This window comes from Stegastes partitus, unplaced genomic scaffold (genome assembly GCF_000690725.1).
Source record: "Stegastes partitus isolate 25-593 unplaced genomic scaffold, Stegastes_partitus-1.0.2 Scaffold162, whole genome shotgun sequence".
NCBI classification, from domain to species: Eukaryota; Metazoa; Chordata; class Actinopteri; family Pomacentridae; genus Stegastes; species Stegastes partitus.
This window is the reverse complement of record NW_007577893.1, coordinates 197,786-213,119: the sequence shown is the minus strand read 5'-3', so window position 1 is coordinate 213,119 and position 15,334 is coordinate 197,786. Positions and strand designations below refer to the sequence as shown.

Here is a 15,334-nt window from a genome sequence, read left to right as displayed (position 1 = left end):
GTACTATTTTGCTAACAGCCACTGAACCTTCTCATAGTGTGACTTCTACCAAAACCAAATCAGTCAGTGATTTTTTTTTTTTAACAATCTGATTCATGAGCAACTCAAAAACTAATTCTTCATCAGCAGCAATTTACTAAAAGCTGTAACCAAATACAGAACCATCACGTTACTTTGACAACAACAACAATAAACACCCAAGGTATGCATTTAAGGTTGATTGGCTTCATGGTTTGTCCTCTGGTACCCTCCATCTCCCCACACCCCCAGGGACAGGCTCTACACTTTTAGTCCCAATAAATATGTCACCATGTGTCACTATGTCCATCCATGTCTAACTGTCATGAATGTTGCAGCCTATGTGGGTAATAACTAAGTAATAACTTTGTGATTAATTGTAACTAATTTTGTTATTACTCTTTTAGGCCATTGCCACTGGTGAATATCATGAAATCCTTGTAATGTCTGTAGGAATTAATCACAATTTTGCATCATCTCACACACACATTTCAGAATATAGAATATTGTAGCTTGTTGTTTGCTCTGCTGCCAGAGCTGTAGGGAAACCAGATTGGCTGTCTGCTATCCACAGCTTTGACTGGTTGGCTGCTGTTTGGACTGAGCTGTTAGACTTGTTGCTTCTCAATCCATTATCCAAGCTTTTAAGATATCTGAAGACAAGCTTTGGCCTCAATATAACAGAATGCCAAACAATGCAGCACACACTTTACAACATCTTATCACTCACTTTGAGTTCACTTCTGTTCACACAATGGGCTGTAACACCTTATCACACAATAAACACAGGAGGCACATCACAGGCTAATCACTACACAGCAGACTCCAGCAGTGGCCTGCTGCTCCATCTCTCAGTGACAGTGACAGACATTTCACATTGCAGCCAGATGGGGCTTCATTTTGCCAGCTGCTCACATTAAATCTCTCTTTCTCTTCTTTTTTTCTCCCCACCCTCACCTCCCCTTCTCTGTCTAACAGGTGGGGTTGTTTAACTTCCGTCCGTCTGTGCGCCCCGTTCCACTGGAAGTTCACATTCATGGTTTCCCAGGACAACACTACTGCCCCCGTATGGCCAGCATGAACAAGCCCACCTTCCAAGGTACAACCCCACATCCACACAAACAAATTCTGCTGGCTGTAGATAAAGTTACTGCAGCAACTTTGCAGTGCTTTGCAAAAATGTCTCAAGGTAAAATTATTTGATCGTTTTAAGATCAATTCTTGCTTTCTTTTATGATCATGTAATGACAGTACAACATGCAGTCCCTCTGTTTATTTCAAATAAACTGAGGGGATTAAGACCTAGGAATCCAAAGTTATGTCATTTTAAACCTCATGTGCCAAAATATGTTCAGGTTTACTTGATACCTGAACACATACTACACTATGAAGATCCATATTTAATATTTGTTGAATAAAAAGGAATTTAAGACCTGAACAGGTCAAGATATTTCTCATTGACACAATTAACCTCAGATCACATAAGGAATACATATATTTGCATGGACCCTGCTATGATGGTCTTACATAGAACATTTCAGACAGTTTCTATAACCACAACAAAATTCCATAGAGCTTTATTGGTGTTGAAAGACTAGAAAGCACATCAAGAAGTAATTGTTGCACTCGATGACATGTTCCATCATTGCCATGAACAGAAACACTCTAGTTTATTTTGACTCAGTCCCACATACACCGTTTTGCTGCCCCCCCTAGAACTCACTTGAGCACCACATGTAGATTTTTTTTTTTTTTTCTGAAAATAGCCTAAATATTGTTTGCTCATCACAAAGAACCAATAAACTTGGCCTGAAAGGCACAAACAGGGTGTGGAAGTCAGAAAAATATTGCTCGATGAGCATTTTCATAAAATAAAGCACCTTTCTTATCATTCAAATGTCTGTGTTTGCATGTGCGTGTGCAAGCGTGCAAGCTGCATGCTTTGTACGGCCAGATTGAAACATTACATCATTACACCTAAAATATTTCTAAAACAGCTACTGGAGGAGTTGCACTATCTGATATCATTACACGGTATCTCTACAGCGATACGCAGTCACTCTCCAGCCAAGCCAGTGCTGATTTTTGTGTCATCACGAAGACAAACTCGTCTGACCGCCCTGGACCTCATTGCTTATCTGGCCACAGAGGACAACCCGAAACAGTGGCTTCACCAGGACGAGAGAGAGGTATGCTAACACTGTTTCTGCACAGGAGGAGCAGCATCACGTTATGTGCATTTTTATTGGGCAAACTGTATTTCTCAGTATTATTGTTACTGGTCAATCAAAAATGTTTTTGAACATGAAACCTAAAAATTTACAAAGGTAACCTGAGTTTTGTTTTTCTCAGAGGAAATCAAAGTGTGCAGAATTGTTAGGCAGCTGAATTACAAAAAATATTTTTCCCAACTCACTGTATATTTTATTTGAGTTTTTAGACAAAGTATAATGTTTTATTCACCAGTCTGCACTTACAGTATGAAGTCATGAAGTGCTTTAATTTGCACTCAATGCTTGACGTTTTACCATTTGGAACAGCAATGCGGAATTTCACTGAATTCACCTTTTTATACCCACATTTGAGCCGGCTCACTGGGCTTCTCTGAGAAGTCAGAAATGAATCAAGCGTAAAATTCAACCACTAAAAGATTTTTTTTTTTTTGTTCATGATTAACAATAATAATGATTATATTTTGGCATGAAAAATATCATTTCTATTAAAGAGCTTCTACATACTGGCACATTAACCATTACAGAAACATAAAAAATGATTTGGGTAATTATAGATGCTGTTAATTTAGGGCAGCTGTGGCCTTAACCTTACATTGGATGGTGGTCTAATAAATTTGTTAAGCACTGTATGTCTGGTTCTGCAGACACCAGACAACTTTTTGAACAAAAAATGATGCAAGTGGGGCCATTATAAAGTCCTGATTTTGCTTTTCTGAGCCCTTGAGATTCCTTGTCTTAGTGCAAATATACAGTGTCTTACAACATAGGCCCAGTTTCTCTCTGAGTGCGCAGCCGCCCCGGCCTCTGTGTGTGTTCCGCTGATATATGCTGATGCCTGCTGCTTCTCTGCACTGGCCTGTGTAGTAGCTCAGCTTCTTGCTGTTTGACAGACAGGCTTCTGGTGATAGCTACTTAACTCTCACCGGGGGTCACCCACCGCCCCAAATCCCCTCTCTGACCTGACAGCTCTTTCTTCCCTCTGCTGCTGCCTGCTCCTTCTCTCTGGGCAGGAGTTTCAATTGTATTTTTGTTTTTAGTCTCTGACTCATCATTACCTCATATCCAGTTATGGAATTGATTTGTTCAAACATTTGAAAGCTACTTTGCATTGAGTCACTGATTGTATTAGGAGATGTGAGGGAGGGATTGAAAGCGAAGTGCACTATTTATGTTCAAGCTTCAAAGATTAACTTTAAGTCTTTGACTGAATACTTAAAAAAATAAATATTTAATTGAAAATTTACAAATTTTATCCAAGACCCCTTCTGGTAAAAATCACATTTTTGCCTTGTTAACCTGTCCATTTTTATATGCTAGAAGATATATTATGAGCGAAACACAAGTCAACACTATGCCTCAGCATTTCCACCTTGAACCTTCAGTGTACCAATGACGGTATCAACTACATGTATTTCGACTTCTGATTTCGTTTTATATGTAATAAACTTGAGGAACCCATCTTATCAGTTTGTATGGTGGGAATTTTAGTGTTATTATTATTCTCCACATTTTGTTTCTATCTTAAGCAGAACGTGTATAGCTGAATAGCTTCAGTCCTACAGCTTTCCACTGTGTAGCATTAAGTAGTTTTACGGTGCCGGAGCAGAGTAATCGGTGAACTAGTGAGCTTGTCCTGCATGAGCAAGGAGGAGTGAGTAAAGAGAGAGGTAGGGGCTACAGAAATCTGCACATGCCAGAGGAAGCAACTGTATAGAGTTATATCTAAGCCATTTTAGGGTAGGAAGGAATTATTTTATGGGAAAACAAAACCCCAAAATATGTAACTTTGATACACAGAGATGACTATTTAGTGGTTAAGTCAATAACCAGAGAAGGACTTTTATCATTCTGTGTCCTGTGGGCATAATTGTATTTGTGCTGGTGTATAGGCTGTGCTACTGAAAACTGGATTTAATGTTACTTTATTCAGTCACTTAAATTATGTTTTGTTTTTGTTAAATGCAAAGAATAGAATTAATGAGAACAGAAGCCAGTTGTGTCTGTCTCTGTGTTCTGCTGCAGTTCTGCTCCACTGACTTTATTTTTGTTTCTGTGGCAACACTCAGGTTACACTTTTTTCCTCTAAAGCAGAAGCTGTTTCTGATGTCTGGAAGACATTAGATATGTATAGTACAAGACAAGATGCTCTAGTCCTGCTGGAATCAGAGGAGAGTCATGCAAATGAGCCACATGTCTGCAACTGAATAACTGATTTTGGATCTGTAGGTCCTGGCTCATGGCTTTTGATACTATACTTGTGTTTATAATAAAACATTTAGGGAACAGAAAGTAATAAAAACCATGCATGACATGCTGCAGTTTTGGAGTGTCAATGCTTTGGTGTGTCAGACTACAGTGTTGTCATTGTGCAGTACGTCTCTTAATCAGTTTGGAGTTAGATTTGTGTCTGTCATCGGTCGGTCATTGTATCCTGGATTGTCTGTAGATAGAGGACATCATCGCCACAGTGAGGGATTCCAACCTGAAGTTAACGCTGGCCTTTGGTATCGGCATGCATCATGCAGGCCTTCATGAGAGAGACAGGAAGACTGTTGAGGAGCTGTTTGTCAACTGTAAGATCCAGGTATGACTTCACACTGTACACCAGACATCTCCTGAATGCTTACCTACCCATAAACACAAATACCTACAAGTGATATAAGCTGTGATAATGTTGATGATATGTCAGTGGAAAGCTCTTATCATTCCTCCTTATTTTCTGGGGTGGTACATAAACAAGAAGAATTCCTGGACATCATGTGTGTATCCTGTGTTGTACAGAAGAATGCAGATGAAACCATTATCATTGTGATAGAGTTTCCTGTACATTTCCCTTTCTCACTTTAAGCTGTATTTTTACTTTGTTCTATTGTGTGTAAATGCTATATTTTGTTTATTCCTAATTTTTGCAACATTTGTCAAAATGCTTGCATTGGTAACAGGTTCTAATTGCCACTAGTACTCTGGCCTGGGGAGTCAACTTCCCTGCTCATCTAGTGGTTGTGAAGGGAACTGAGTACTATGATGGCAAATCCAGACGCTATGTGGACTACCCCATCACAGGTACAGAGACCACAGTCATTACGTATTTCCTCACTGGCACTTACAGTGCAGTTGTTTTTTGTTTGTTTGTTTGTTTTTCTGTTTGTTTTCAGAATGTTCAAGTTTACATTATAATTCTGTAATTTAAGCACTGAAATGTAGCTATATAATGAATTGTCCCCATAGTTCAATTTTATATCAAGACTCCTTCTTTTGCCATCATGACAATTATGTTAATCTCCTGGCTCAGTTTGATGTCTGACTTTTATATTACTAATTCTACTATAACTAACTAGTTTTATTAGTGTATCACTCCAGATGTATCTAACATTCAAAAACAGATGTATCAAAAGCAGTTGTATCTAAAGATGGAGTATGCCATTCTAGTCCAACATAGTTTTTTATTAAATTCAGTTCATATGACAGAATATCTCTTGGTTGAAGAGCTGTCTATTCTGTGTGCTGAAACAAAATCCTGTTGTCATACACATCCCTGGCCCTATAAATGAGAAACAAAGGACCTATACAGACTGATATACAAAACATTTATTCCTGCTTATTCCATGAATAAAAAATATGCTCTATATATCAACAGTCTTTCTCCAGAATCAAAGCCTCCACCTTAAAGTGGAAAACATCTCAATCAAGTCCTGGCAGCATAGTATCACCTTTCATAGCAGCTCATTCTGAGACCAGTGGAATGGAAAAACTGTGTTTTAATGGTGTGCTCTGCATGTAGATGTGCTGCAGATGATGGGGCGAGCAGGTCGTCCTCAGTTTGATGACCAGGGAAAAGCAGTTATTCTCGTCCATGACATCAAGAAGGATTTCTACAAGAAGTTCCTCTACGAGCCGTTCCCAGTTGAGTCCAGGTAACAGTCACACATCTGTTTTCTTTGTAATTAACATTCTTCTTATTATTGTCTGCCACATCAATGATGAGCAGCCCCAGTTATCAAACAGTGCATCGACCGAGCTCTAAATCGATGCCAGTATGAAGAAGATAGCATGCATCAAACATCTTTGCACCTACATGTGACTGTAAATATTGATGAATCCCATCTGTTGTATGTCTATCTACCTCACAAAGTACGGACTTCCATATTGCCTCATACAGCAAACATTGTCCCTTAGCAAATCCTGCTTGGCTAAATATACAGTAGATTTACTTGTGGAAACATAAGTCAGAATGATGTGAAAGACAGCTTTTACACATACCTTTAAATTACCTTTGTGCTCTGACAATTTCCCAAATATTCTGTAAGACAGTATCAGGCAGCTTACGTTTGAACACAGTTGTGTTGAATAAGAGCTGTAACCGAGGTGCAAGAAATGACAGATATCAGTTCTACAGGAGGGAGACAAAATTCTAGTTTCGTATCATTCATAGATTACCAAATATCAGCAGTAATTATTGACAAGAACTTCCTCATGATAAACCAGAAACTGAATCGCAACTGACTGACTGTTTTACTGTTTGCGTTTAGTTTAACAGTTGCAGTAAAACAAATTACTGACTTGACATTAGCAGCCTAATTAGAAACAGTGTTAGAGTTCATCATTAATGCAAAACGAATACAACGCAGTATCATCAACAGGATATATCAAGCCGTGCTCCTCTTGCTGGTCTGGCTCACAGAACTGTTCATGTCAAGCTATGGGTGTTGAATGACAGAGTAAGACAGAGAAAAATGTATTTTAATATAATGATGAACACAGAGGAGTCATAAAAAATCATTCTAAATTTTATTGCAAAAATATATCATATAACTATGGTAGCAAAACACCACCAGAGGAGCTCGTACTTTATTTTTGCTACCATGTGACAGACTTTTCAATTCATATCAAAAAAGCTACTGAGTCTAAATAAAACTTGGAATTAAAGTGTATGGTGAAGTTGGATGGCTTCAAAGTTATGCTAGCGTACTGTATGTGTGCGCAGAGTCTTAAAAACACATTAGGCACAGGATAAAAACATGATTATATACAAGCAAAGAGTTCATGCACACTTACTGTCCAAAGTAGTGCCTATGCATTTTTAATAACTGTTCTATCTGACATTTTTCTGTGACTGTGCTGGCACATTACTTCTTTGTTAAATGTTGTCTAAACACAAGCAGCCACATAAGAACTTCATCTAACTAAAATAACAGTAATCTAAAAATCGCATTATTATTTAAGTCATGAACAGTATGACTGGGAAACATAGGTGCAAAAGGTTTATGATTTCTATCCATAGATTTCATACTTAATGCTGGTGCTTTACAGTTTTTTTATGCTTGGCACTGGGGCTGCAACCATAAATTAATGTGTCAGTTATTTTCTCAAGATATTCATTTCATAATGTAGGACAGTGAAAGAACCACATTTTCATTGTAAAAAATGTTTTTTTTTGGTTTTGTTTTTTTAATGTATTCTTGCTGGAAACATGAATTAATCAGTTAATTGATTGATAAAAGTCAATTAATGAGCTATTTTTCTGTTGGTACAAATAATTGTGTTGTATCCCCAGTCTTCTCAGTGTGCTGTCAGACCATCTGAATGCTGAGATTGCTGCTGGAACCATCTCGTCCAAACAGGATGCCATGGACTACATCACCTGGACGTACTTCTTCAGACGGCTGGTGATGAACCCCAGGTTAGCAAAACCTGCTCACACCATATATCATTAGCAGCAGGAGCAGTTCATACATCAAAAGTAAAGCAAATACACATACATGCAAGCATTCTGAGCCTACTCTTACAACCTGGTTAGGAGTGCTGTGTTCTTCAGTCAAACATCTGCTGTGTAGACAGAGACCATTCCAGAACATTCCAGCCTGTTGGTATTTGCACGGCTGTCAGCCCACATTTACCATTGACTGACTGAGGCCGAGGCAGTAGGATTACACCAGTACAGGCCTATGAAACTCGATGCTGATCGTTTTGGATTCAAACTGGGATTTTGAGTCAGTATTTAGTGTCTGACAATGTTCAACAAAACAATGACAAGGATTTAGTGTTCCCTTTGGATTGTATTGGTGGAAAGTATCAGGGAGCTTTTAGGGTCTGCTTTTGGCTGCTCTACACTATGTACACACAACATCCTGGTTTTGAATTGGACCAGGACCAATGGTATCATTCCCTTGCTGTTCCTCTCCAGACTTTACTCTCTCTTGCCAGAAGTTGAAAAGGCATCAAAAATAGTTTCAGAGTGACAGCTACTACTGAGATCGAGGATAGGAGTACTACTGCAACAACTTACAATAAGCATGGATTCTAACATTATTAGTGTTCAGAACATTTGCATTTATACTGTATTCATTTTTGGTTTTCATAGTAGTGCTGTTGCTCAATCGTGCAGACAATCAGTTATTTGACCGATTTACAAAAATGCACTCTATTTGTGATTTTGTGTATTTCCACAATGTTGTTTAGATTCTTGACATAATCAGGGAATCTATTCCCATCCCACCAGCCATCCATTCCCACCTGCTCATTTGGTATCCACATCACAGGGGCAGCCAGTTCTGGGTTTTCCTGTCCTCCAACTTTTACATAGCTAGTAAGCCGTCAGAGAGTGGTTTCTAAAAGGCCTTCTGATCAGATGTCTGATCTTCTTCAGCGGGCATCTTCGAAGGCTAATAGTTCTACTCCCAACTTCGTCCATATGTCAGAGAATCTGAACTTGTCTAAAAGGGAAAAGCCCAAACATCCTGAAGAGGAAATACATTTCAGTTTCTTGTATTTGTGTTCTCATTTTAGTTTCCATTCCTCAACTCTCAAGATGATAGATGAGGGTTTAAACATCGATGAAGTGGTAAATCACAAACCTTTCCTTTAAGCTTTGCTCCCTCTTTACTGTGACAGGCAGGTGCAATGTCCATATTACTGTCTGTGCTACAGCAGTACACCTGATCTTATTGTTCCATCTTAATGCCATTTGATGAACAAGACTGCAGGATACATTACCTCCTTCAGTGAGCCACTCCTAGTGGCACGGGCAAATCTTGGAGAAATCTAACACCAACTAAGAACATGCTTTGCTTACATCTGAGCCTTCAAACAAAGTCTTACTCTGGTCGGACAAGGCCTGGATGGCTTGTTGCAATTTTTATTTATCCTGTGTTTCACACAGACAACAATACAAACATTCACACAAACATTTTTTAGACCACCATTTAATACTATTTTTTGTTTACTTAGCTCTGCTAAAAAAAAGTTTGGTCCAAATGTTCTAGATTTAGCTATTTTTTCTTTAATTATTCAAAAATGTTAAAAACTTAACCTAATATGGATTTTATAGCAATTTGGATTTGATACGAGGATCTGGTACTGGATTCAGATTTCGTATGATGCTGAGCAAAAGATGTAAATTGGACAAACAGTGTTTTTTATGTGATATTACTTACACTTACAGTTGACAGTAAGTTAGACCCACAGGCCTTCCATTAAATCAAACAATCAAAACCATTTGGTTCCAGTATGACAAGCATATTTTGCCTTTATTGCAGGCTCTTTAATCAACATTTGTATATTGGCACCCTTAAATTCAACTTTTTATTCCATGAATGATGACAGTCCATCTCTTAAATATTGCCTCTGACATCCCCTGACACTGTTATTTCCATGCAGCTGTGTTTTACAACTCACCAGCAAATCTATCACCACTGCTTTCAGGCTTTGATTCCCACGACACATACACACAAACACACACACCGAGTCCCATGGGTATCATAAACTGCTGACTCCATGTGCCATCAGGAGCCTAATGGTGATGATGCTAATGACCATGACTTAATCAGACAGGCCCTGCCACCAGTAAAGACCTGTGAAATGTGTTCGGTAATAAACACATTCAGTGGACAGAACAGTGCGCTGTTAACATGTGAAGCAATGGGAATGAAAGAAATACTTAACATTAAACACGCATTAAATATGGTCATTACACATCTCAACTGCTTTGTCCAGGCCTCGTATGAGGCTGTGATTTCTCTTCCCTCTTCCAACTGCACTATAAATGATTTTGTATGATAATCATGAAGATGTCATTTGTTTAATGCAATATGAGAAGTGGGTGATTTTTTCAGAGTGGGCCTTGATTTACATGATTTATGCAGACAGTTCTAAAATTGCCTTCATCTAATATGCCTCCTTCACCTGTCAACTTACTGCCACTCATTCGTCCTAATATTGTTGTCTTTTTTTCTTTCCTATAAAACTATATTTAAATAAATAAATAAATAAATATATCAGTGAGGTGAGGTTCATGGCTGGTGAGGCACTGACTTCATCAGAATCTGATTTACAAATGTATGCACTTTACAGAGTAGCTTATTTGCCATTTGATTGGCAGCAGTTTATGGGTTATGTTTCATATCTGCATTCTTTATACATACAAGCTGTAGCCCACAAAACGCATGTTTCTTTTTTTTTTTTCTTTTTTTTTTAAGTTGTTGCAGTCTTATCTTTACCTTTAAATGGAGTTCATGCTCCGCTCCTTCTGGGCAAAAATATCTATATTATATTACTTTTTTGTAAAAGTCTGCTGATCTTCCTTCAGATTTGCTAACTGTAGCTTGCTGTCACTTACTCTGCAGTCACAAGAAGCATGTCTGGGATCAGAGCGCCCCCTGCCATGAGGCAAAGAGAACTGTGTGCCTCACCTGGAACCTCTTCTCAGCTGTTTTATGATCGCTCAGCACACGAAACACGTTACACACATACAGTTGGTAACAAAAACACTGAACATTATTATATACATCAGCTGAACTATGGAAAATCAGTTCATATATTAAATGTGTTTGAACCATGTTATTGGCGACATACAGACAGCAGTACGCTGTCACTGCAGGCAGCCAGCGGAGGTAGTGAGGGATTGCGCAATCCAAGTGCGGCTGAGCTCACTGCTGCCTCACTTGGATTGCACAATCCCTCACTTCGCTGGCTGCCATGCAGTGACAGCCTAGGCAACCTAGCTCACCGCTGCCTCACCGGCTTCTCTTCCAAGCATTTCAATGGGAAATTGCAAAATTCTGCGATTTTGAATTTAAAAAACATCAAAACTGACGAGGCTAAATGAAAAAATAAATACTTTATAGTTCAAATCACTGGATAAATATAACCATTTAAATTATTTTAGCATTATATTTTTTTTTTCTTTCCGTGATGTCAGGTGAAGCTCTGCCTCACCTGCCACCCCTGACCGCACATCACTGACATATATATATATATATATATATTGAACTAACATAGCATCTCATGGGAGCATCAACAATGCTTTACTATAAACTGTTATCCAAGTATTTACATATATGCATTCAAAATGAGCACATTCTACATCCATTCTTCCAAAAAAGATCCTGAACACTTTAACAACACATAAAATATTATGTAATCTCAGTTTACTTCAACAAAGATTTCTCTTTTTTTTCTTTTTTTTTTTCATTGCAGGTCACTCATTACCAAAATTATTTCATAAAGGCTATTCTTAAACTCTTTAAATTTCTTGTAATTATTGCTATAGTGTTAGTACAGAGTAGTAGATAGCAGTCTATGCTAGCCCACTGACAGTTTGGTAGACATGAGTGGAACCAAGATGTGGACCCAGTGTTCTGCTTGCTTTACAAACATGGTTGGTCAGTGGTTTGCAGCTAAGTGTGAAGTAGCTGGGATGAGAGTCAGCACCTTCATTTCCAAGGCTGTGTTTGCTGGAACGCACCGTGTTGCTAGTTCCAGGTTCTGCCTCCAGTCCTGTTGCTGCCCCAAGAGAAAGACCTTCACTTGTTCACAAGGTTGCAGTGAAAGATCAGTAGGAACAGTGTTAGCTGGAATAAGGGATAGTGCCAGACTGATGTAGTGCCAAAGGATCTGAGCCTTGAGGTTAAGTGCTCATGTTGTTGTTCCACAATCCTGTCCTCAGCCGTGGTCATGAGGTTTTGGAAACAACGAGACTGTAGACACAAGTAGATAAAATGGGTTTCCTTATAAAAGATGGACTTAAATTTGGGCCATTTTGATGATAACAAATGGAGTTTAAATAGCCAATACTTGGCAGATAGCATTAAAAGTATGTTTAAAGAATATTAAAACCCCATTTTTTAATTTTTTTCCTCTCTCTCTTTTTTTTTTTTTTTCTTTTTTAAGCAATTCAAGGAAGTGATGTAAGAAAAAGCAAATCTGGGCACATAACTAACCATTTAATATAAGCCAAACTAATAAGGTAAGGGAGAGAGAGAAACGCTAACTAAATACAACATAAAAACCAATAAAAGAGTAGTACATTTTATGCTAATGATTTTAGGAATACTTTCATTCTTTTATGTCTTTTTTTTTTTTTTTTTTTTTTAAATATGTGTTAATTCTTCCATAATTGTTGATAAGATTTAATTTATTGTATGATCTTCTGCCTATTGCAAAATGTTAGTATTGCCAACAGTCTACCAGTTTTCAAACATCACTTCAGTGCAAGTCAGAATTATTAATAGCAAAACATTGAGAACATTTGCTACTGTATAATTACAAATGCAGTTTAAAGGCCTGAATGTGTCTAAAAGCAGAGTTCCATTTTGTTAGATTGCAAATTTCTAAAACAAACAAAAGGAAGATCTCAGGTCAGTACATTATCACAACCAAGTCACTGCCAAGACATGTTTTACAGTATTTTCATTAACATTTGCTCCGCTATGTTTTGTCCTTGCAAACATACCTTTTGGATTTAAGCATCTGTTCCTACCAGCTTTGAGAAAACCATGCCTGGTCTACCAGCACACACCATGTATAAATATTGGCATTTTGAGCTAATGAAGATTGTGTTTGATTACACCTCTGCTGAGCCTCATGTGGTAACTCTTACTGAGCAGAGCAGAGCATGGAACCCATTTCAGCCACTGGTTGTCTTCAAGTAATAACACTCTAACCTGGGAGTGATTTTCTTGCAGGGGCTGGCTATTTCTCTCTCAGCTGGGGCTTTCCTTCTGTAACACAACAGTGTGTACAAGATTGTAACAAGTACAGTTGTGACAAGCCATTTTACTGCCCCATTGTTTGCTGGAAGTCTCCACCATCCAACACCTTTCTACATAGAGAAAGATGGTTGTTGCTGTCCTTGTGTTCATGTTTTTCTAATAGCAGCCATGTAGTCTGCAGTAGTGTACACATCTTTGTCTGCTTCACTTTATCAGCACTATCAGCACTATGGCAATTTTTGCACTCTCTTACTCCTTTTCCACCAAGAAGAACCAGGTGCCAGTTCCATGCCGGTGCTAGGGCCAGTGCTTAGTTGGTTCCAATTTGGTACCTCCAGAAGAACCAGTTGCTTTTCCATCAGCAAGGAGCCAAAATAGAGCCATGCCATACATCACTGCATACATAGCTGTTGAGCGAACAACGCTCATGCCAGACAGAAGTCCACACAGGACTTCAGACTTTTTTTTTTTTTTTACCTGTGCGACCAAGTTTCTGATTTGGTTCACTTCCCACCTTGTCACAGGAAAAACATGACTTGCTGAACTTTTTTCTTATTGATAGACTGTACAATTTATGAGGTCCCTGAAAGCCCCACATTGCAGGCTGTGGTAGCTGCTGTTGGTGGCTGCGATGCTCAGACGGGTGTGCGACCAAAATTGAAATTTTAAAAAAGTAAACTTGGGCATTCTAATGTCAGATTTGTTCAAGATAAAACTCAGTGATTTTTTCTCGTGTGGTCTTTTCTATGAGCGAACTAAACAGCGCATGTAGGTGCGCTCCGTTTTTCACTAGAAGACCTCATTTCTAAGCGCAAGTACCACAGTACATCGACGTTATAAAAGTACTGTTTTCCATCACTGTGCTGCTACTGGTGGGACACAATTGTACCAGCTTTCAGTATGCAACAGTGTGTGCAGCACTTCCGTGTGTCCCAGGACTCATTCCAGTACATCTGTGATCGGACCAGAGACATCTTGGTGAAAAACGACACAAATCACCGCTTGTGTGTCCCATTCATCGGTCTCGGTGGGCACAATAACCCCGCCCCCGGCCCCTGACGTACTCTGTGTTTTTCTCTGGCCCAGAAAAGAGATGGTGCCTGAAAAGCACTAGTTTTGAGAGCCTGAAGCCAGTGCTTTGGCGGTGGAAACAAAGAACTGGTACTAAGTCAGGCACCGGCTCCGAACCAGCTCTGGAACCAGTTTGGTGGACAAGGGGTATCTGGGTTACATCAACAGTTAAGGACAAACCCAGCTTTCGTTTATTTGTCAATTGCCAGTGTCCAGTTTTTGCTGTCATGCCAGTATGTCAAATATCATGCCATTGCTTATTATCATAGTTTTTTGCATTACTTGATCAATATTGTAGTTCATAATTTGAAGTAGGACACTTAATTTGACTAATAATTGAATAACAGATAGGTAACAGGATACTTGGTGGTGTATATGACCAACCATCAGTGTTAAGATTTAGGCAGGAGAATTCCACTTCCAGTAAGTGTCTTCTTGTACTCCCTTTCTGTATTGTATCATCACTTAGCACACCTAATATGTCAGTATGTTTCTCTTCTTGACCCTTATGTCGAACGGTAGGACTTATTTTCACATTAAATCATTGTGTTGTTTTGGGGTCTTTTTGTTTTTTTTTAACTAGTGTTCTCTGTGCTCTGTGTTGTATAGTTATTACAGCCTAGAAGACATCAGCCATGAGTCCATTAACAAATATCTGTCTAACTTGGTGGAGAGAAGCCTACGAGACCTTGAGTGTTCCTACTGCATAGAGATAAAAGAGGTATGTGTTCTAAGTTTGTAGTCTACATAATGTTACAAATTTGTTTAACATGGTGTCAAGTTTTCATTTCCATTCATACTCCAGGATGATCGAACGATTGAGCCGCTGACTTATGGTCGCATCGCCTCCTACTACTACCTGAAGCATCAGACCATCCGCACATTCAAAGAGCAACTGAGAGCTGAGCTGTCCGTCCACGAGCTGCTGTCTGTTCTCACGGTGAGTTTAACGCTGTGAGTTTAACATGCAGCTGCTGCAGTTCTCTCATCATTTACTGTGTTCATATAGTGAAGACCATAACT

At 38.8% G+C, this 15,334-nt stretch overlaps 1 protein-coding gene across 1 annotated transcript in view; it reads left to right on the top strand.

The window, feature by feature from the left end:
* Nucleotides 1-15,334, top strand: part of ascc3 (activating signal cointegrator 1 complex subunit 3) — a 173,791-nt gene that overhangs the window by 140,970 nt on the left and 17,487 nt on the right. Inside the window, exons 29-36 of the mRNA XM_008279522.1 lie at nucleotides 997-1,117; nucleotides 2,065-2,207; nucleotides 4,699-4,836; nucleotides 5,195-5,315; nucleotides 6,034-6,166; nucleotides 7,807-7,932; nucleotides 14,921-15,032; nucleotides 15,117-15,251. Of these exons, the coding sequence (XP_008277744.1) occupies nucleotides 997-1,117; nucleotides 2,065-2,207; nucleotides 4,699-4,836; nucleotides 5,195-5,315; nucleotides 6,034-6,166; nucleotides 7,807-7,932; nucleotides 14,921-15,032; nucleotides 15,117-15,251 (1,029 nt within the window). The remainder of the gene's footprint in view (nucleotides 1-996; nucleotides 1,118-2,064; nucleotides 2,208-4,698; nucleotides 4,837-5,194; nucleotides 5,316-6,033; nucleotides 6,167-7,806; nucleotides 7,933-14,920; nucleotides 15,033-15,116; nucleotides 15,252-15,334) is intronic.